We start from the raw sequence: 23,611 nt of genomic DNA, 5'->3' as shown, positions 1-23,611 counted from the left end.
AGATATATGTATTGGAGCTTGGCAGAACTTTTCCAAGCCAATTAGAATTTCTCCCTCTATTGTGACCTCATATAAGGCTGTTTTATGAGGGGGCGTGGCTCAGCATTATCTCATTTATGTACACTATGAGTGAAATAACAGAAGGTTGAGGTATAAAATTGATGTTAACTTGTTTTAAAAAAAAAAGTAAAATATGGGACCTTTAAACTTACAGTATCACTGTAAATTAGGTATACAGTATAGCTTTCTCATCAGCTCACTGTATATTTATATAGTGGATTCTGACTTATCCAGGAAGGATATGAGCTACAATTCATGGTTAAGTTGTTATAGAGTACTGAATAAAGTTTAATTAGGACTATAATGTTTCCTTATAAATTAATTAGATTCCTAATGAGATATTTCAGTTTTTAATGTTTATTAAAGTTGAAAAATATTCGATTCTATATCAATTTCTTTATGTTTGCTTTGTTATTATGGGTTCATATCTGTTGATTAAGGGCCTATTGGTCATTGAACCCATTTTAAATGATATCTGACTACTTTCTGAATTCTCTGTATAAGCATGAGAATAGCACTGTTATCCCATAGAAATTATTATGCACAATGAATGTTTAACTGGCCCAGAGCACAAAAAAATTAATGGAAAGATCAAATTTTGGCTCTGTTCCAGATAAATTGACCCTCTGTTCAGCAATGACGCAGTGGAAATGTCACATGTTCCCAGTAAACACACTTATATAACAAAAACATGACAGGGGAATGCAATATGTTTTGACTGAACACAAGGTAAGAAGAACAGTAATGAGAAAGCCCAGAGAAGGAGAACATCTACGCATAACAACATTAACTGAAAAACCAATATTAAAATAACTCAAGGTAAGACTGGCATGAACATTAAGGCTGAACAACTTGAATTTAGTGGAATTGAATTTTAATTCAATTCCACTAATTTAATGTTAATGCATTTACTTTACCACACTTTTGGCAGCTTGTTGAATTCCTGTGTCAGGTTTGTGCGGGACGGGCTTGTGCAGAAACAAGTGTTGTGTCTTTTTAGTTGGCATTTTGTTGTGTCAAACTGACCTGTGTATACAGCAGAAAAAGTGGCATTAATGCAAATTCATGCCTGAAACAGTCAAGTGACTTGATCTAAATAAAGAAGGACTGTTTCAGACAAGAATAATCCAGTAGCAATTCTCACTAAGGGTGAATTCGAGGTTAGGTTATCTGTGACAAAGATGTTCTTAGGAACAACGTGAGAACAAAATATTAAAATGATTGTATGCATTTGTGCAGTTATAATAAAAGAACTGCACAATTTTGAGCAGTTGTAGTTTGGATGCAGCTGTTAACAAACCAGACATGTGTTGTACAGAGCTTGACTTTCCCTGTAGCATGTTGTATTCTTTTTTTAATGCTGTCTCTATAATATTTTAATGTTTTTCTGTAACCTTGCTTAGCTCTCTCTCTCTCTTTCACTCTGTGTGTGCATGCAGGCACATGTGCATGTAACTGCAATGCAATGGAAAACATGGTCAATGATTAAACAGTACAACAAACTCAAACGTCATACTGTGTCTGTTGCAAATATGAACTCCACTTCCCTCCTGAAGGTCATGCCAATGTCTTAAGGTAGTGCAGAGTGTCGAGGTGCTTTTAGAAAAAAAAAGTCTTGGGAATATTGGAGAGATGGCAACGGCTGTGACATATACTTTTTTGGCATATAAGGAAGTGCTACTGTTTTCCAATGGCTGGACAAAAGTACAACATCCTAGGAATCAGGCAACCTACAGTACCAGGTACAGCCAATGAGGTATGCTCCACTTGTAAAGGAAATTCTATTCAAGCCTTATACAGTATATGTCCTAGGGGCTCTTGTGTTCAGAAGCATTTATTTCTGGGTAACCAGATCCACAAATGTAGGTTATTCAATGAACTGGTCTCACTGGACCTCACTGTTCCTAGAACGCAACTAACTAGCTATCTAATGCTACCACTGCATTCTAAACAAAGTCGTATGCCATTATGACATCATGACTGCAACAGCATAGAAAATATTATTAACACTTGCCAGGACTAATATATTGGGTTAATGTGAGTGATTTTATGTATGCAAAATGATGAAATGTGCTGACTTTAATTTAAAGGATTTAGATTCCATACATTGAAGTTGGGTGAAGGGTTTAGGAATTAAATCTCTTTTTATTTGTGGTCCCATACTGATGCTCAGTTGGATTCAGTTAAGATGATTGACTTGGCCATTGCAGAACATTCCCTTTAGATTGCTTCTGAAGCCTTTTTAGGGCCTATACTTTGTAGAATTTATCCATTTACTTTTGTTAGTAGTCCCATTTTTACTAAATACAAGAAAATCCACTCAGTTAGCAGCCATACATGACCATGCCATAAAATGAGGTGATGTGCTACAGGTCATAAGCAGCACTTTCTTTTTCCAGCTGTAATTCTGGTACAAGTTGTTCTTTGTCTCACTGGCCCATAGGGTGTTGTTACAGAGCTATACCTGCTCTCTAGGATGTTCTTGACCTGGCCAACATTTGTAAATGAGTTTTTCTTTACCAGGGAAACCACCTGCTATGTACAGTACCTTTTCCTGTGTTTTTTCTGCGGTGTTCCTGCGGCAATGGTGCGGGATAGTCAAAACAAAATAATCGTACAAAGACCACAGAATAATTGGCAGGTTATCATACATTGAAATTTTGATTGCAGTGCCCCAGAGCAGAGATGGCAACATATATAACTAGGTCTAACAAGCAAACTTTAATGGACTCCAACTATTCATTTGAGAATTGATTATTATGACTAGATTGGCTACACTGTGCACCTCTAGCTAGTGTAACGGGGTTTGACACATGGGCAGCACCACAAACACCTACACAAGGCGAGGTCTTAGGAAAAATGGCAATTTTTCCTAAGATGATGGGGAAAAAAAGGGGGTTAAGGAGGGAGGATAGTAAGAAAGGTATGGAAAGTACACTAGTCAGAAGGTGTGTGAACGTGCTGGTCTGGTGGCAGTGCCCTGCTGTCATGCTGCCAACCGATGGTGGCGGACAGAGTGGCAGAGTGAGTCCGTGTGGGCAGCGGCTCCTGCCCTTTTTTTTGCCATTTTTTGGTAAAGATGTTTTGATTTTTTGATGGCAGTGGCAGGTTTTGAGAGCATTTTTAAGACATGTACATTTTTCAGATAAGCTTTGTCTGTGTAGTGGTTTACAACCCTGGGTCTGGCCAATCCCTTGCCCTGTGAATTTTTTTGTTGTTGTTTCAGCATCCAGCACACTAGTTAGTTAATTAGCAGCTGTTTAGAGATTGGAGGACTTGCTGAAGAAACACTAAAATATGCAGGACAGTTGGTCCTGTTTTCTGGGATTCCTGCATGCTTGCTGGGCCTGTGTTTTTGCAACTAGCAAGCTGTTTACACTCAGAGGCTTGGGCCAGATTCAGCCAGAATTCAAATCTGGCAGCCTAGTGATCCATTTCAACGTTGCCTGATGACTATTTGTTGCTACCTGTGGCAAGGACCATGGGATACTCAATGTTATATTTATTATGTAGTAAGTCTAGCATCCCAGGCCTAAAGTCTGAGCCAGAGTTGCTGTTTGTGTGGAGTGTTTCTGGCTTCTGGCTTCTTCCTAAAACATGGATTGACTGATCTAAATTGCTACTGTGTCTAAGTGTGTTTGTGATTGCTCAGGTTTCAGTTTCAGGAAGTAAAGTATATCCTATTGACATGATATGAAATGACTGTGGCCAGTCTTGTTTTCTTTCAAATTACTTTTGTTTCAATCACTACAATGTGCAAGAAAAAAATGTCTGTTCTCAGTGTGGAATTATATGGAATGACCTACTTGTAGTGCTAGAAAGCTCAAACATCCCTCTTTATGCTGGTTAAGTTTCTATACTAGTATGTATTGTGTAAATTATGTGTAATGACAGGATTGAAATGGGTGGAATACACACCTTTGAGCAAACTCGCATCATAGAACACTTGAACACTTGATTTCAGCTCCACTTCTAATTGTAAAACCTACCCAGTTGTGAGCTGATCAATTCTGAAAATCACTGGAGAGAGAGAGAGAGAGAGAGAGAGAGAGAGAGATTTAAAGCAATAATACTCTATTTTGGGTCTACTTTTTAACAAGCAAAAAGGTTTTCTCTGAGATATGAGTTGTGGGATAAAAAAACATTTCTCCAGTGTTGCCTGCATATTTGTGCCACTTGGCAGCATCTGCACAGCTGACATGATGGAGTGGAGGAGGTGAAGAGATGTTTGCTCAGTGATTTGTACCTCCTCCTGGGCATTTTTTTTTCACTCTGTATCACACACACTCACACACACACAGCTTAAGGGTATGAGGTCCTGAGTCAAAGCTGACAGCTGATATAATTCGTGCATGGAGCGTGTGTGTGTGTGTGTGTGTGTGTGTGTGTGTGTGTGTGTGTGTGTGTGTGTTTAATGCCAGCTGAGGGCCCACATATCGCCTACTCTATGTTAAACTGCTAAGGCAACTGTTTTGTTCAAATCGAAGCAACTCCCACTATGTTTACACATGCACACTCACACCTACACACCTTTCTATTTGTCCAGAAAACATTTCCTTATTTACATGACATTATTTTTAACAGGTTCCAAGTTGTTTGTGTTTACTGTGACTCACAGCAACTGGTAAGAGATAAAACTGGAATATAATAAATATGGTGCCATATATGACTAATAACTATGATTTGTTTGAGTGTTTTGTATTTTTTCCGCTCCCAGAATTCGACACTTTAAGATATCTTAAAACATTAAAACTGTATATTGAATGCAAAGCATTTATTTAATAGTGGCCTTGCCCTACCGTATTCATACACTCAGACACATACTGTATGTGTCTTAGTGGTCATTACAATTAATCATTTTAAAATAAACTAAGATGAGCTTTAGGATAAGTGCAAGCTCAGAGAGGGAAGGAAAATGATGTTTAAAATAGGATGGCCTGAGGTCAAAGTGGAGTGCCGGAAACCTCTTACAACTGAATTATTTATTATATGTGTGGTGGCCTGGAAAAGGTCTGCACGTTGTCTATACTGTATACATTGCCATGAAAAGTATTTTTCTCCTTCCTGAATTTAAAATTTTTTGCATACTATTTCCCCTTACATTATTCAGATCATCAAACTAACTTTAATATTACAAAAAGATAACCCAAGTAAATACAAAATGCAGTTTATAAATAATGATTTCATTAATTATGGGGGAAAAAATTGGCCTATGTAAAAAAAAAAAAAAAATTGCTCCCTTGATAAAACATAAATGAACTGTGATTTTGGGAAAGCTGAGTTAAATTTCACCTGCCACACACAAGCCTGATGACTGGCAGACCTGTTGAATCAAGAAATCATGTAAATAGAACCTGTCTAAAAAAGTGAAATATGCTAAAAGATCTAAAAACACAACACAATTGAAAGTAATAAACACAAAAAAGTAATGAACATTTATCAATCTGGAAAGGGTTACACCAAGCCATTTCTAAGGATTTGGGACTCCAGCAAAACAGAGTGAGAGCCATTATCAACAAAAGGACAAGTTTGGAACAGTGGTGAACCTTCCCAGAAGTGGCCGGCCTACCAAAAATTACTCAAAAAGCACAATGATGAATTATTCAGAAGCTCAAAACATCCCAAAACAAAATCTAAACAACATCAGGCTTCACTTGGTTTACAAATTACAAATTATAACAAACGAATTTAATTATAAAATAAGCAATATAAAAAATGTTTTATAGGGGAAAAATATATAAATTATATATATATTTTCATATACAACATGTATATTTTTATATTGCTTATTTTATAATAAAAAATCGTTTTCTATAATTTTTCACCACAAACAAGATTTAGTGTAATTTGTGATAAATAATTTGTTATTTGTACATTGACAAACCCCTGCAAAATAAATGTGCCATAAAATAATCATTTTGGGGGATTTGTATTAATCGTCTCGACGAGTGTCACGTGACTAGGGTTAATTATACTAGTAATAGTATATTTGATAATAATAATAAACCTTTGAATGTATGTCCTAATAATATTTGATCGAGTGGGGGGGGGGGGCAATCCGTGGCAGGGGGGCATTTAAGTGTATAACATCTGTTTGTGTCCGCGGTAAAGTTAGTTTTATATTCGCATCTTCGAATTCAACAGCTGCGTAAATAAACCCGCGAATAAGATACACACCTATTTTCCTCTCTACATTGTCTTTAAGCTCCATCCGCCTTAAATTATACATGTTTAAAAGCATGAACACCATTATTCTCTACTGCGCAACGAATGATTTAGGGATCATCGCAAAATGCCGCACAGCAACAAAAAGCGTAGAACAATATTGATCTTCCCTTCTGTTCAGCGCCTGAAGGATCAAAAAGCAACTTTGTTACCGCACTGGAAACTAGAAATGCCAGACTAGTACTGCCTGATAAAATATAAATTTATAACAAAAATACAGAAACATCAGCATACACACTGGAATAAATGAAATGACATATACAGTATAATACCGAATGTTTCCTTATATATTGTTCCTCTGCAATTAACATGCCGAAGTTAAACCGTTATTGTTGCACTATGGTTCCACTTTTTCTCTGATGTTATTTTAATTTACTTGTATTAATGATCCATTTCTTTACATGTGATTGTTTAGTTTCGAGTGTCAGATCTTTATTGTCAATAAAGAAAAGCATGAATTAGAATAGGTACTTTCCTATTATTTTTTTCGTATTCCCTCCAGTCATTGCGCCCCACCTGTCATGCCTGTATTCCCCACTAGTGGGGCGCGCCCCACACTTTGAGAACCACTGGTATAAAGGGATGTATATGTGCGTACTCCTGTGCTCTGTAATGGATTAGCAACCCATCCAGGGTGTCCCCTGCCTTAAATCCTGCGATCCCTGGGATAGATTTAAGTCCTACTCAAGATAATGGAAAATAATGTATTAAGTAATAATTCAGTCAATTCTATTCTGTTGACCAAATATCTTGTTTTTATGTTACTTTCTTTTAAATAATTCCAAAGATTTCTTGTTTATTTCACTTTCTATACAGTGTTTGTAAGAGTTTTAAAAGTATTTGGCAGCTGATATATAATCACAAACTAAATTAATTAGGCATATGCTCTGGCATGAGAGTTTATGAAAAAAATCATCAAATTGGGAAGATTATGAGAACTTACAGTATGAGAAGATTTTAGACATTTTAAGGCAGACTGCCTGCATTTACTGTTGATTTGTTGGACAGGTTCCTTACCTAATTCTTACAGGAGTATAGCCAAAGTAAACCTAAGTAAAAGCATTTGCCTTTTGATTTTGAAAAATATATTTATGTAAAGAAATAAAATTTTGTAAGGCTGAGCACCTTACCAATCAACATGATAGTTTAGCGTAAATAAAACTATCATGTTTATGCTAAGTTGTACTTCTTTCATCATCAGCCAAATACACTACCTGTTTAAAGTAGATCATTACATCTGGCACATGACTTTTCACAACATCACTTTTTACTTTTATTTAAGCGCATAACGCTGTCAGTTCACATATTTTACATACCATCACCTTGGACTGCTGCGGATATGTTTGCGTTCCACATTACTTCTTTAATTAGCACCACGGTTTTGGCACTGGAAAAATAAACTTACAATGATCTGTCCATACATCTTTAAAGATAAATTTTTCAAAAGTTACATACTTTTTTTAAGTAAGCTATGCTGCATTGTATGTTTATTTGTGTTTCGGGAGGATTTGGCCACTTTGTAGAGGCGTTACAGTCGTTTTTGTGTCATAATCTCTGTATTTACGCTAAACTATCATGTTGATTGGTTCTGTTAAGTGACAGGTATGGCCACGAGCACTTTGAGGGCAAAAGAGCTATATTCGTTGAAAAAAGTAATAGCTGCTGTGAGGTAACCTGCCACAAAACTGCTAATAACGTTTCTTTTACTCAACATTTTAATTTAATTTATGGCACAGATTCAACTTTAGGCAAATATGGAAGGACTGGCAACATTTCATCAAATTCTGTCAGGCCAGTTTTGTGTGATGCTGTGACAAAATCAACTGGACAGACACAGATACACAGACATACCAGACATACAGACAGAAATTGTTCTGAGACTTTCATGTCTTCCAATATAAAATGTAAAGATATCATTGAAAGAGCGAGTCTGACCAGACAAATGTACAGACAAAACCTTTATATATACTAATATATAGCTACGTATATAAAAATACAAAAAAAAAACAAAAAACAATAATAATTTGTGTTGCAAATAACTCACAGTAGATGTGCTGGTGCTATTCTAGGACATTACCAATGTCTGGCAATATGTTTAGTTTTTTGACTGACAAAGACGCTCACTCATACTTTAATTCCCAGTGGCTGTATTTGTTTTCTGTAAGCAGCATTAGGATTGTGAGAAATTGCAGTGACTCTAAATCTTTTAACATAATGAAAACACTAAGTATTGATTACTTTTTAGCAGAAACTTACAGATCTAGCATATCTTAGCCATCCTGAGCTGTGACATATGACCCAGATATTGTGGCAGTGTTGTCTCAGTGGTTAAGGTTTTACAGTATGTGATGTGAAATGTGTGAGTCCCTGGACTGCTACAGTAGATAGCCACATGGAACTTGGACAAGACCATTAACATTGAACTTTTTTAGCTGTGTGGTAAGTTGATTTAAATAAATGTCTTAGATAAATGGTAAAGTGTAGAGAAATTTGACTGGACTAGTTGCTCTGACTGAAAAAGTTGTGAGATTTTGCTGAGTCATCATGACCTCATTTAGCACTGTAATGACTGGCTCCAGTCTGCAAGGACCTCTGTAGGTTTTCTTCCCTGGCCAAACCAAAAATTGCTCTTTATGAACATTGCTTGTAATATTAGTACTTTGCTACATGAAGTGAATAACCTTTGCAATCCAAAAATCTATTGAGGGAGCATTTTTTTAAAGCTCTTCCCAACACAATGTATGCTATTTACTAATACTGGAACAACAAATTAATGCAAACTTCTTGCTGTTATACAAATTTAATTAATTTCTGCAAGTATGATATGCGGAGCATGCTGTTTTTGCTATGTCTCTTGATCTTAAAATTATTGTGAAACTGGCCACTATCTCCATCTCTACTCTTTTTTATCTTTTAATCCCATTGTGACTTTGCTTTACTTTTAAACCCCGGCCCCATGCTGCAATTAAAGGAAATACAAAAATTATAATATATATGTTTAGTATGTAGGAAAGGGGTTCCAGCATTTCAAAGTGATCAATTATTAGGGACTCCATCACAGTGACAGACAGTACCACTAGCATTCGCTTTGTCCTTGTGCCAGCAGCACCTCTCGAGCACTTTATCACCTCTAATGAGCAACTGAAATCCCCCTCTCTGCCCTTTAACCCCAAACACACATAGCAACTACCTATTAAATCCAAACATCATACATAATTCTTTGAGCTATATCACTAATGTTTTTATTTTCTTATCGAAATTAAGCGGAATATACATCACCAGTCATTTTTCTTCTTATGAGACTCAAACATGACCTTGTACTTCATGTTTTATACAACATAACACTTTATATTTTACCCAGTTCCCAAAGAAAAAAAAAAGACTCTTGAAGACATTTTTCTGTGAAAACACTAAATTATGCATGAAAGTGTGTTAAAACATTCCGGCTGCTTCTGCAGAGGTGCTTTTCTCTGTGCACATGTTCTCCTTTACTCTCTTTCTCTTCTTGTCATGCTCTTTCACAGTGCTTTCATGGCCAGGCTTTCCTAAAAACGCTCCTGTTATGTGTCTTTTGTCAGGGACACATTTGCCAGACTATAAAGCTGAGACAAAAAAAAAAGCAAAAAAAAAAAAAAGAAAAAGACACTTTTATCATTTCAGTGTGTTGGTGAAAATGAGAATCGCCATGGCAACAGCTGTGTCAGTAAACCTAGAGTATAAAGCAAATGCTCTTATCATATCAACTAGTGTTTTTTTTTTCTTTTTTTTCTTTTAAGAGTGTGTGAGTGGGTGTAGAAGTAGGTCACTTCTCTGTCACACCTATGAGTAAAGCATCAAAGTCTTCATTCATTAAGGCTATAATTTATACCCTGTGCAACTGCACTTTACACCACAATGAATGAAATACTCTTCTCTTTTCTTTTTTTTATGTTAGGGTCCGAATGGATGAGACAGAAAGGTACCAGCAGAGGGTGCAGGCCATTGCAGTAAGTAACAAAACAAGACACTTTTAACTTTTATTGCCATCTTTTTATAACAGTTTAACCGATATCATTTATTATTAAGAGATTATGATTTGTTTGTTTATTTAATATTATTTTGCTTTATCAACACATATCCTCCCTCAAATGGCAGAACTAGTGGTGAGTCAGAAAAAAAGTCAGCAACCGACAAGGGTAAAAGTAGGTAAAGTCTTTCTGGTACTACATACTGTATGTAGCCAAAGGAGAGGAGAATAAACTAATCTACAAATGTAAATCTTGTAAGTTTCTCTTTATACTGTATTTCCATTTTTCCACTTTGGAATATAATCTTACTTGTGAATCTAAGGGTTCAGTTCCGAAGAGTTTTAATTGAAACATGGGGAAAAAATGGAGCAATGAAACATTCAAAGATACCTAACATTAATGAAAGAATAAGGTTGCAAGCTTTATTTCCCAACAACATCTCAACCTTCCATGAACAAGAGAGTAAAAGATTTGCTGTGCTTTCTGAAAGGAAGGGTGAAAAGAAAGGTCTCATTTAGATGAGACCTTTCTTTTCATTTGTGAAGAAGTTATAGTTACATGTCAATGATGATGATTCTTGTTTAAAATAGGACTACTGCCTTTATGTACTTTAAAACAGCTATATTGCCAGGATTTTTTTTAATAGTAAAGCTTAAAAGTCCATTTACAATAATAGCAAAAGTAGGGGAAAGCAAAAAATGCAAATTATATCGACTTATATTAAGTATAAAAGGGGATAAAAAAGATGATAAGGTAAGGTTACAGATCATTCTGATTTGCAGTAACTTCCCTTTTTCCATAGAACAGCACTCATATTAAGATATTCAACAACTATAAATCATTAAAATCTTTGTAAATGCATGCTCCCCTTCCTTTTTCCACTCTCAGGAGAAGAGGCGAATTAAGGAAGAGGAGGAGAATGTCAGGAGGAAGACTGAGGAAGAACGCCTGAAACTTGCTCAACACAAGGTCTGATCCAGTCTTCTCCTACATAGTACATACCCACACAAATTAACCTGATTTGTTAAAAGGCTTTAAGTGTATGTGTGCTCCAGTGTAATTCTTAAAAAAATTTTAAAAACATGATCCTAGCCGGAGTTTGCATGTTTTCCCTGTGCTCGGTGGGTTTTCCTCTGGGTACTCTGGTTTCCTCCCACAGTCCAAAGACATGCTGATTAAGCTAAACAGCATTTCCAATTTCCCCATAGTGTGAGTGAGTGAACTGGCACCCTGTCCATAGGCAGAGTGTACACTGCCTATACGCCCAGGTCCCTTGGGATAGGCTCCAGGCCTCCTGAGACAATGTACAGGATAAGCTTTAAAGGAAGTGAGTGAATGAATGTGAGGATCCTAGCGATATTGAGATACAGTAGTTTTGAAAACATTTTAACCAGAGCAACTATTTTTGATGCGCTAAAGATTCTTTACTTGAAATCAATCCAGCATTAAAATGTATTATCCAATATTATCTTGCTTTAATTTTATATCCTTTAAAGATGAGGAAAGGCAACAGCCACAGTATCTTTAACAATGTGCTGTTCATTTATAGCCCCAGTTTGATGACTTTGCCTCACACTGAGAAAACGGTGATAAATGCGAAAAAGACAGGAAAACTGAAGGACTCCTCAGAGTTATGGAATTCTAATACTGACTAAATTTATGGCCCCCTGCATTGTGCCTTCTGTTAAGCATGTGCAGTTACTTCCACTTCTCTTTTGTCTATTGAAATGTGAGGGAGGGGAGCGTTATAATTTTGCAAAAATATTTAACAATAACAAATGTAACAAATGTTTTATTTCATAAGTCTTTAATTAGATCTGGTGCATATACAGTAGTTGCCATCAGAAGCCACATAAATAGATGAATGGATTCCAACTGTGTTAGAAGTACTTGTTCCTAGAAGGCCCCAGAGTTTGTTAGAGAACTCAAACAAACAGATCCATGAAAAAAAAAAAAAGCTATATAAACAAATGCAGGACAAAGTTTTACATCAGTCAAGGCTTCGTCCAGGATTTGGTTAGAAAAAAATATATCCTAAACATTTAACATCCCACAAAACACCATGATTACATTAATGATTAAAGTATTTATTTAAACAAAGACATTAGTTATTTGGAGCATGGCAAAAGGCATTTTTAGATACTTAGGCAACATGGAAAAACAGATATAATGTTCTCTGACCTAACATTCAAGTTTTTGGCCTTAGCATGACCATTTGTTAGAAACCCTACACTGCTCATTGCTCTGAGAATAAAATTTGCTAAAGCAAACAACAGTGTTGGGTGTAACGCGTAACAAAGTAATATTTTTACATTTAGACAATGTATGTAATCTGTGAGCCAGACAGCAATCATTCCCAATCCGTTAGCGTGTGTGTGAAAGTCATTCTACAAGCCCCACCCCCGATATCTCACCCTTCCTCTGTTATTTCTGGTTTTATACTGTCTCACCTATGCGGTTTGACTATGTGAGGACCGATGCGCGGAAAGATAGAAATCTAATCACAGCGCCAAAACTCGCGGTGAATCATGATGAACCGTACTTACGGCCACCACGTGAATGGGCAAAGGGGTATTAGTAGCTAACAGACTATGTGCCAAACTTTGCTGTGTGATGATGGTAGAATAATTATAAAGGTCTTGACTAAAACAACATGCATGAGGAAGCACAACACTAACACCACTGCCAGCTGAATTTAATAACAATGATTATTAATTATATATCCCTGTGGAGATCATGGGCTAGCCTGCCAAGTCCGATCTTACAGAAAAATGAGAGTAGCACAAATTGCTGAAAAATGCTGTTTATGATATAAAGGTATTCGAAGACCCAATGCATCACAGTATGCTGCAGCAAAGACTTAAAGGTTTTTGATCAGGTCTTCAAATTCCCCAGTTCTCAGTCCAACTGAGCATCCATGGAATGCCCCGAACAAGCAAGTCCAATTCAAGAAGGCCCAACCCACAGCATCCAAAGGGTCTGCTTCTAATATTCCAGTGTCAGACACCACAGCACACCCCCAGAGGTAGTATGGAGTCATGCCACAAAGTGCCAGATCTGCTCTGGTGGCAAAAGTGGGACCTAGACATTATTGCATTTATGTTATAGCTGTCCAGTGTATTTCAGTTTAAGTTTTAAAATATCCTCCATTACATGCTATTAGGAGTTTTTTCTTGTGCATAGGTGTTGTATAGGTCAACTGAAAAAAAAACAACAACATCCCAATTAGGTTAATTTTAGCTCCAGTTTCACTACAAAATGTGGAAATGTTCATAGGGGGTTGACATCCTTTGCAAGACACAATATAAGCTATTATGATTAGACATATATGACATAATATGCATACACAAAACAAATAAGTGTTAGGTTTTACCCAACACATCCAGAAATGTACCGAAGACTGTTATAAACTCCTTTATTTATCTTAAAATGTTTGGGCTCTAATCAACACTAATGGACTAATGGACAACTAATTTAAAACAAAGAGAAATATAGTAATAAAAATAATTATAGGTTTATGTACATTTATACAGTATAATACATTACTGATTTAATAGATTTTGAATATTGAAGCTAAGGAAATTTTTTGAGGTTTTTACTGATAAATGTAGTACAGCCCAAATTTCAGAAAAGTTGGGATGTTTTTAAAATTTGAATAAAATAAAAACTAAAAGACTTTCAAATCACAGGAGTGAATATTTCACTCACAATAGAACACAGAGAACATAAATGTTTAAATGGAGAAATTGTATACTTTTATTCACTAAATGAGCTTAATTTAAATTTGATGCCTGCTACAGAACTCAAAAATGTTGGCACGGGGCAACAAACGGCTGAAAAGCAAGAAATTTTAAAAAGATTTAGCCAAGTTAATTGACATCAGATCTGTAACACGATTAGCTTTAAAATGGATGTCCTAGAGAGGCTCTCTCTCAGAAGAAAAGATGGGCAGAGGCTGTAAAAGTAAACATTTAAGAGTGTAATAGATTGTGGAATACTTTTAAAAACAATGTTCCTTAACATTAAATTGCAAATGCTTTATCTACAGTGCATACTATCATTAAATGATTCAGAGAAACAAGAAATCTCTGTGCATAAGGGACAAGGCTAAGGACCTTTTGTCTAGGGCACCTGGACACTTTTTACCTGGTCTTTGGGCCCTCAGGTGACACGGCATCACTCATCAGTATGATTGTGTTGTTTAATGATTTGACGCATAATTAAACGGAAAATACATTAAAGACGACCAACAAACTCTCCAGGAGCTTGAAACCTATATCAGGCAAGAGTAGGACCAAATTCCAACAACAAAACTCCAGAACTTATAACCTCAAGGTGCAAGGTGTTTCACTTTGGTATATGCCTGTTCTGTTTGTAAAGTTACAGCCAGTTGGTGCTTGGCTAGAGACTCCCAGACACCAGATTGGTCCATGAATAGTGTTACATGCAATGTTTGTAAAGTGATTATTAAAATCAGCATTATGGTGTGCAATGGACATGTTCTGTCTCTGTGCTAGAGGACAGTTCTGAGGAAGCAGTGGCTGATGGATCCAACCCCTAGCAGTGCTGAGGATCCTAAACTGCAGTCTGCCATTTTGACTTCTCAAACAAAGTAAGTGAGATTAGTAAGACCATTCCAAACCTAATGACATTTAAATGCAACAGCTTAAACTTAAACATACAACAACTGAATGAGTATATTTTAATACAGTATTTTATGAGAACTTTTTCCATGTCTAACACTAATTGGCTATACCTGTAGAAGAATCATGGACCTTTTTCAGTACAGAAAAGTCTTGGCACATGTAAATTCATGCTGTATTGCAAGGATGCCTTCAAAATAACTGACTGACTGATGACTAAATAAATAAATAAAGCCTAGTAAATGTTAAGTAAAAAAGCCAGTATTTTGTGTGACAATGATTTAAGCCCCCATCATTGTGCAGTTTTATAAGTGAATTAGTTACTTGCTATACGTTTTATTGAGCATCCTGCAGATCAACCTATAGTTTTTCTAAGGATTTTGACTGTCGCACCAGCTCCTTTTTTCTATCCAAAACCCAGCAGCTTCCATTTTGTTTTTTTGTCTAAAAAGTGGTCACTTACATAATAGGCTGCTTTCCTATCTGAAATACAAATATGTTTTTGTTTCTTTTCATTTTGTGGTGAAATACTGATGTTTGAAAATCAGAAACATTTTTGTAATGACTCAGTAGTAAAGTCATGAAACTGAAATATAAAAAAACTATAACAAAGTTTGTTTTAAAAACACAGGGTGCTTAAGTCTTTTACACAGTACTGTACACAGGAAAACACAGGTGAACCTTTTATTTTATACCAGAGGTTGTTAACAGGGTTTAAAATGTAAGATTATGATAAAATTTTGTTCCTTCAGATACAGGTATTGATTTGGATGTTTTAATCATCTGGCAATCTCCACTCCAGAAGTTATTCTTAAAGCTGTTAATAATGTGTTGGACAGTTCTTAACCCAAATCAAATTATTTTAAATCTCCCAAGTTGTGTTCTTTACATGATCTATGCCAATCATTTGACACTTCTCAAACTCTAATGTTTTTGACCAGGCAATGTGTATTCTGGTGGGGTTATTGAGCATGTCTGCACTGTGTTTTGTTTTTCTGGCTTTGAATCCATTTGGCCATTGATTTTGTCCTTATCCTGCTTGCTCTGTTTGCTGATTGCCTTGTGCCTGTCTGTTTGCCTTTACCACTCATCAGTTTTCCAGTCAACCCTGCACTAACTTGTATCTATCTGACAATACAACACTCGATGACGTTTTAGGTGATTCATTTTGCTGACTGCTAGAGTTTCTTGTGCAACTGCTAAATACTTATTCACTTAGAAATAGTTAAAAGGTCAATGCTTAAAGTAAGCTGATCAGCTTCAATGTAAACCAGTGATGTTATTATTTCAGGTTGAAGCCTATGTGTACTGTATGTCTGCCTGTCTTTCTGTACAGCAGAATACCATTTTGTAAGGTTGAGCATCTTAGGCCTTGTTTACGCTAAATTGTACTTCCTTCGTCTTCAGCCAAATACGCTCTCTGTTCAGTAATCGGAGAGTGAATCACAGATGAGAGATTGGAAACACAGATTGGATTAGGTTTTGTCGTAAAAGGAATATAGGGCATAATCACTTTTACTACTTCAACTTCAACTTGTTATTTCAGCTGTGAAAATATTAAGTAATCCCAGTAAAAACATTCTGTTTAGCTTCTCGAATTAATATCTACTGATGCACGTTTGTTTACAATGAGCAAGTAGCATATTTTATATTAAATCAGCACATAACTGTTCATAACGTCGCTTTTCCTTAACGTTTTAATTTTACTTACATTGCAAGTTAAATTTCGAAAAGAACATTGCATTGTGGGAAATGTGTTAGGTTAGGGCCTCATAAACTGGGCCTACGAACATAAAGTATAGTTTTATTGCGTAAATCCAATATCGTATGCGATATTAAATTATTTTACTGAAATTAACGATTCAGTGTTAGCCAAGTGGGCACATGCTTTTAATATAGTGATTATTTATATTCACTCACCTGAAGGATCATTAGGAACACCTGTTCAATTTCTCATTAATGCAATTATTTAATCAACCAATCACATGGCAGTTGCTCCAATGCATTTAGGAGTGTGGTCCTGGTCAATCTCCTGAACTCCAAACTGAATGTCAGAATGGGAAAGAAAGGTGATTTAAGCAATTTTGAGCGTGGCATGGTTGTTGGTGCCAGACGGGCCGGTCTGAGTATTTCACAATCTGGTCAGTTACTGGGATTTTCACGCACAACCATTTCTAGGGTTTACAAAGAATGGTGTGAAAAGGGAAAAACATCCAGTATGCGGCAGTTCTGTGGACGAAAATGCCTTGTTGGTGCTAGAGGTCAGAGGAGAATGGGCCGACTGATTCAAGCTGATAGAAGAGCAACTTTGACTGAAATAACCACTCGTTACAACCGAGGTACACAGCAAAGCATTTGTGAAGCCAAAACACGCACAACCTTGAGGCAGATGGGTTACAACAGCAGAAGACCCCACCGTGGTACCACTCATCTCCACTACAAAAAAGAAGCTACAATTTGCACGAGCTCACCAAAATTGTACAGTTGAAGACTGGAAAAAATGTTGCCTGGTCTAATGAGTCTCGATTTCTGTTGAGACATTCAAATGGTAGAGTCAGAATTTGGCGTAAACAGAATGAGAACATGGATCCATCATGCCTTGTTACCACTGTGCAGGCTGGTGGTGGTGGTGTAATGGTGTGGGGGATGTTATTTTTGGGACACTTTAGGCCCCTTAGTGCCAATTGGGCATCGTTTAAATGCCACGGGCTACCTGAGCATTGTTTCTGACCATGTCCATCCCTTTATGACCACCATGTACCCATCCTCTGATGGCTACTTCCAGCAGGATAATGCACCATGTCACAAAGCTCGAATCATTTCAAATTGGTTTCTTGAACATGACAATGAGTTCACTGTACTAAAATGGCCCCCACAGTCACCAGATCTAAACCCAATAGAGCATCCTTGGGATGTGGTGGAACGGGAGCTTCGTGCCCTGGATGTTCATCCCACAAATCTCCATCAACTGCAAGATGCTATCCTATCAATATGGGCCAACATTTCTAAAGAATGCTTTCAGCACCTTGTGGAATCAATGCCACCTAAAATTAAGGCAGTTCTGAAGGCGAAAGGGTGGTCAAACACTGTATTAGTATGGTGTTCCTAATAATCCTTTAGGTGAGTGTATATATAAATATTACGGTCGTTTCTGTGTCTTCCGCATACTCTGTGTATGGAAGGTAAACTTTCGCGTTGATTGGCTCTGTTGAGCGCCGCGTGTAGCCACGCCCACCTTGAGGCAAACGCACTGAATTGATTGGCTCTGTTGAGTGACGCGTATAGCCACGCCCACATTAGGGCAAAACTGAATGAGTAAAAACAACCGTTAGATGCTGTGACGTAGTCTGCCTGAAGAACAGACAGACATACAGACAGAAATTGAGTAAGTACTGACCAATGTACAGTCAATACCTTTCTTTTATTTATATAGATAATAATAATAATTGACAAATATCATTTTATTTATTATGGTTTTAAAATACATTTTACATATATTGTCAGGCAATTATAACATAATAGGGTCCTTTTGTTTTGAAAGCACTTTCGTATTTTTTGCAGTCGGAACAAATGGGTGTAATTGTAATTACATAATTGTTAATAATATTGAAATGTTTTGAGAAAAAAATTAAATTAATTAAAAATTTACACACAGTTGTGTAAATGAACAGTTTGACAGCAAAACACGATAAACTCCACCATAGTTTATAACAAAAAATGTAATAAAAAAAATATTGTGGGCTACACATCCTTTTAGGACCTTTAAATATAGGCCAACTATAACATATAGCAAACGCATTACATAACAGAAGTCAACATTGAGAGAAGAAAATGAGGGCTGATTGATACTGTAAACTAAAGTTGTTTATAGTTAATGAGGTTTCTCATGATCTTCAACAATCTTTGTAAAATACACAGATTTTGTGTGCAACAACTCATTACAATATCACTTACTATTAAGGCAAAAAAAAAAAAAATCCATTCTTGCTTTTTATCTAAAAACCGGTAAGTAGTAATCCTATTAATTAAATTTTCCTTAATGTTATGAAATGTAAAAAATTCCTAATTGACAGTGTTGACAAACATCTGATTGTGTCAACACTATCAGATGTTGATGTCTTTCGGTTGCTCCCGTTGAGCGGTCGTCACAGCGGACCAACTGATCCTCACAACAGTTTGGCACAGGTTTTACGCCGGATGCCCTTCTTGACGAAACTTTCCATTTTATCCGGGCTTGGAACCAGCACCACATCCAGTGGCTGGGGTTTGGGCATTAGCTGGGAATTCGCATGAAGAGACAGTAATTCTGTTTGTTTAGTCAGCGTTTGGCGTGCGGTCCATAAGTGTGCGGTGGTGTTTGCACAGGTAGTCTCAGGCAATTATCACTTTTTATGTCATGCTGTGGGTGTGTAACAGGCAACTATCAACTTTTGTGTCACACTTTGGACATGTCACAGGCATATCTCACCGAGTGTAACGACAGGCTGGATCATCAACTTTTACATCATACTAAAAACATGTCACAGTATCCTCTCTAAATGTAACAGTAGGCAGCATTATTTGCAGTGAAAATGGGTACGATCAATATATTGTTGATGATGTATTGTGTACTTGAATTACAACAAACACATGTGCAGGCCAACACATGTACTGTACACTTGTGACTCAAACAAATGATTTACAAAACATAATCTATCAGTTTGCAATTCTTCAATCCCCTAAAACTGCAGATTTTTTTTTATTTGCTGTCTATGTGTTCAAATATAATTCATATACGATATAAACTGTATAATTATTCAACACGTGAAGAATAAAAATGTTATAAACTGTTGTGTTAAAACACACAGCTCAGAGAGAGAGATGAAAAAAGAAGTAGACCAAACTAAGAACATGGATAAAGAAACATCACAGATTGGGGAGAATGAGCCTTTAATTCATTCTGCAGACAACATAGAGAAGCCTGTCGAGGTAGGTGGAAAAATCGCAACGTATCTGCTTAACAATTATTTCAGTCCTGTGTCACCAGTGAGCCATGAAATGTTACACGCCATTGCACCAGTCATCTTGTTGTTAAATGTCTGTGGTATGAATTTGTATGCATCATTTCACTAGCACTTATTCAGCACATAAAGAATACTGCAACACGCCTAGTGTATTATTACTATGCTGTTATAGCACAAAGGAAAAAGTAGTTCAGCATCATTAGAACATATTACTTTATTAAAATGCATATTGCATCATCATCCACTAACAAACACCACACACTTGTAAGTTTGCACTGCTGGCAAGATAACTGTCTGAATTATAACCACACTTCACACTGTCTACGTGCATGTACTGTATGTGCATGTGTGTAAAAATAATTAATGTACAGTGCTCAGGTAATTGATAGCTGTAGGATAGTCCTATTAATTATATTTGTAAATGTGCTCTCTCTCTCTCTCTCTCTCTCTCTAGGCCTACCTGGAAGAGGAGAAGAGAAACGGTTAGTACCACACCATTAATATTTTCTATTCTTCTCTTCTTTTTTTATGTAATGTTGTTACATACTTTTAAAATTTGAGAGGTGGGCACAAATACCATACAAAGACCTCATGGCTGAATAGCTGGGCAGTTCGCATGGGGGGTTTGGTGGAAAAATGTGTAGTTATTTCAAATGTCTAGCATTCTACATTCTGCGTGCGTGTGCGTGTGTGTGTGTGTGTGTGAGCCAGCTGCTGCCACTAATCTTTGAGGACAGAATTACATTTAAATGATACCCTTATTCTGACTTTACCAAGTACATTTTGTTAATGCAAAACTGTTAAATTTAGATAAAGCACAGAGGGTGTGCAGTTACATTTCTAACTTAATATAAGCAGTGGTGATTTTAAATGAAAGAATGAAAATGTTTAGCTTTTGTGTCTTTTTTTGTTTTTTCCTTTGGAGAGTCTGCTTCCTGACTTGTGCATGCCCGGACCACTAAGTTAACTGTACATCTGCTTGAAGTAGAATTTTCTAAAAGGGTTTTTTTCTTTTCTTTTCTTGATATAGGCCAATAATTTTACCCTTCTGAAACAGAGAAAAATCTTTGGCCATGACCACAAGATATGTCTTTTGATATTGTTATTTAAGAAATGAGAAGCTACTCACTGCATTAGTAAGGGTTAAATAACCTGTAGCCACTCTCACATCTGTACCGCTTTATCCTGTATACAAGGGGCCTAAAACCTATAACAGGAGACTTAGGGCAGAAGGCAGGATATACCCATTGGGGTGCCAATCCATTGCAGGGAACACATATATACACAAGAACATACATGCTTATTCACACACTTTGGGCAATTTGGGAATGACAGTTAGCCTAATCTGCATGTCTTTGGACTGTGGGTAAGCAGGGTGGTTCTAAGAGAACATGCAAACTCCATGCACACAGACCCGAGGTGGAAATCAAACCTGGCCACTATGAAGCCACTGTGCTTCCAACTTGTAGCCAGCTAAATCATATTACTCACTGTAGTAATTATCCATTGGAAGGCTTCTACCTATTTATGGGCACTAAATTATAATCTCAATATGTAATACACTTTTGTTACAATTTTCACAATCATTTAGTTTAGCAATTAATCAACACCATATTTTCATGATCTTCCATCACACCCTATGCATGTAGCATCCCTTGTTCAATAAGTGCTCATTAGGTCATCTGCTTTTTAAAACGTTGCTGAAAATAAACCGAAACGTTATACACTGATCAGCCATAAAATTAAAATGCAAAACATTAAACCCAATATTATGTGGGTTCCCATTGTACCGCTGGCGTAGCTCTGGTCCCCCAGGGGCAAGATTTGACAAGACCTCTGGTGGTTTGCTGTGATGTCTGGCACCAGGACACTGGCACAACATCCTTAGGGTGCTGTGCATGGCAGGATGGGGCCTCCGTGGATCTGCCTTGTTTGTTGCTCCGGCAGATTGAAATCTGGGGAATTTGGAAGCCAGATCAACAACCTTGACATCTTTGCCCGCTATGCCCCATATAAACTGATGCACTGGGTATTCTGGTGCATTTCTGTTATGGCCAGCACTGACTTTTTCACCAATCTGTGCTACATTATGTGTGACTAGACCAGACAAGCTAGCCTTTGGTCCCACATGGATTAGCTTTGGGGGGCCTAGATTTCTGGTTTCGAATTGATAATTACCTTTTTTCAATTCACCTGGTATCAATGTTGTGGCTGATTTGGTTCATACAGTTCCAAAAAAATCAAACCCATCTGCACTCAAACAGTGTCACTATGTAATTAGTTCTACATTATACTTATAGTTCCTCTGTAAGGATTTGACTCTATCATTGCAGTGCTTGAGGTGTTGGAGGTAGAAGTGAAGAGAGACCTGCTGTCACAAGCATCACATGAGCATACAGAGGAAAAGAGAGAGGTAAAGACAGAAGAGCCAGCAGTTCATCATTTAGCAGTGGCTCTACCCCACCTCTCATTACAGCCCAATGTGACACCAAATAAGGCCGATGAATATTTAGCTGGTAGAAAAACAGAGTTAATGATGCCAGAAGGTGGCATTGAGGTAGAGGAGGATGAATGGGAGATGGTGAACTGTGGTCCAGAGGAAGGACTGGACTTGACACAGACTCATACAGATTCAAGCTTCGGTCATGAAGGTGATGCAGCAGTTCTGAAGGTGGCAGAGGTCCTTATCCTGGACGAAGAAGAGGAACTAGATTTTGGTGAATCTATGGTACTGAACATTGTTGTGGCTAAGAAGTCTGATCTCGAAGACACATCCTGTGAATCTCAGTCAGAGAGAAGCACAGAGCAAACAACTTCCGACGTTGCATTAAAGACTCTTAGTTTTGAAGAGGGGCCACATGACGATACTATAGCTGTCCCTTTGCAAGAGCTGCCCAATGTGTCAGGTATCATTTCTGAAGAGCCTCTAGTAGTCGTAGATTTAGTAGGATCTAAACTAAATCTACCACACAGAACAGATAACACAGAACACACAGTGGACAAAGATATATCTGCAACTAGAATTGTAAAGGCAGAATGTAATGAGGCATCGGGTCCTAAATATAAATGTGAAGTGGTTGAGTATTTCTCATCAGATAGAAAAAAAGAAAAATCACCAGCCTTGTTGCAGAGAGCAATGACTGGACAAAACGTTAAGCAAGAATCAGAAACAAACATGCTGATGTCTCCCAGTGTAACTCCAAATAGAGCGGAAACGGTTACCTCAAAAAAAAAAAGTAAGACTTGTCTTTGTTGCACTGTCTTGTAAATCATCACTCAAAGGTTTTTTCTTCTTTTATTATATTCCATTATTCCATTTCTCACTCTGAGAAATCTGAATTATACTGTAGTATATGAGTACAGTTTTCTTTCTGCATGATCAGTACAAAATAAGGTTACGGTGGGCAAATAATAAGGTTATTTGGAGGCAAATATCACAGAAATGTCTAGAGTAGTCAAGAAATGTGTGTCAAATAATCACAGAGAAAATAAGAGTAGCCAAGATATGTGTGCCTTACCAGTTTTCATTACTGCCCCCTGCTGGTCAGACCTGAAAGATGATTTAATACAAATTCGTTCCTGTGCGAGATTTTGACCCTGACCAGTATGGAAATCCAAAGTGTTCAGAATTAAATAAATAAATAGGACATGATGAAATAAATAACTCTATGAA

General features: G+C 37.0%; 1 protein-coding gene across 1 annotated transcript; it reads left to right on the top strand.

The window, feature by feature from the left end:
• Nucleotides 1–790: 790 nt before the first annotated feature.
• Nucleotides 791–23,335, top strand: LOC128544186 (paralemmin-1-like). Its single transcript, XM_053514197.1, has 7 exons — nucleotides 791–879; nucleotides 10,220–10,271; nucleotides 11,181–11,261; nucleotides 14,810–14,904; nucleotides 19,783–19,903; nucleotides 20,393–20,420; nucleotides 22,272–23,335. Exons 2-7 carry the CDS (start codon nucleotides 10,227–10,229, stop codon nucleotides 23,204–23,206), a joined length of 1,305 nt encoding a protein of 434 aa, XP_053370172.1. The 5' UTR covers nucleotides 791–879; nucleotides 10,220–10,226; the 3' UTR covers nucleotides 23,207–23,335.
• Nucleotides 23,336–23,611: the final 276 nt, after the last annotated feature.

Source organism: Clarias gariepinus, chromosome 16 (assembly GCF_024256425.1).
Source record: "Clarias gariepinus isolate MV-2021 ecotype Netherlands chromosome 16, CGAR_prim_01v2, whole genome shotgun sequence".
In the NCBI taxonomy this organism is placed as follows: domain Eukaryota; kingdom Metazoa; phylum Chordata; class Actinopteri; order Siluriformes; family Clariidae; genus Clarias; species Clarias gariepinus.
This window is presented reverse-complemented; position numbering and strand designations above follow the sequence as displayed.

Coding starts and splice junctions, on each gene's coding strand:
- LOC128544186 (XM_053514197.1), top strand. CDS start 10,227: ATGGATGAGACAGAAAGGTACCAGCAGAGGGTGCAGGCCATTGCA. Junction 19,904..20,392: donor ACATAGAGAAGCCTGTCGAG/GTAGGTGGAAAA, acceptor CTCTCTCTCTAG/GCCTACCTGGAAGAGGAGAA. Junction 20,421..22,271: donor GGAAGAGGAGAAGAGAAACG/GTTAGTACCACA, acceptor CTATCATTGCAG/TGCTTGAGGTGTTGGAGGTA.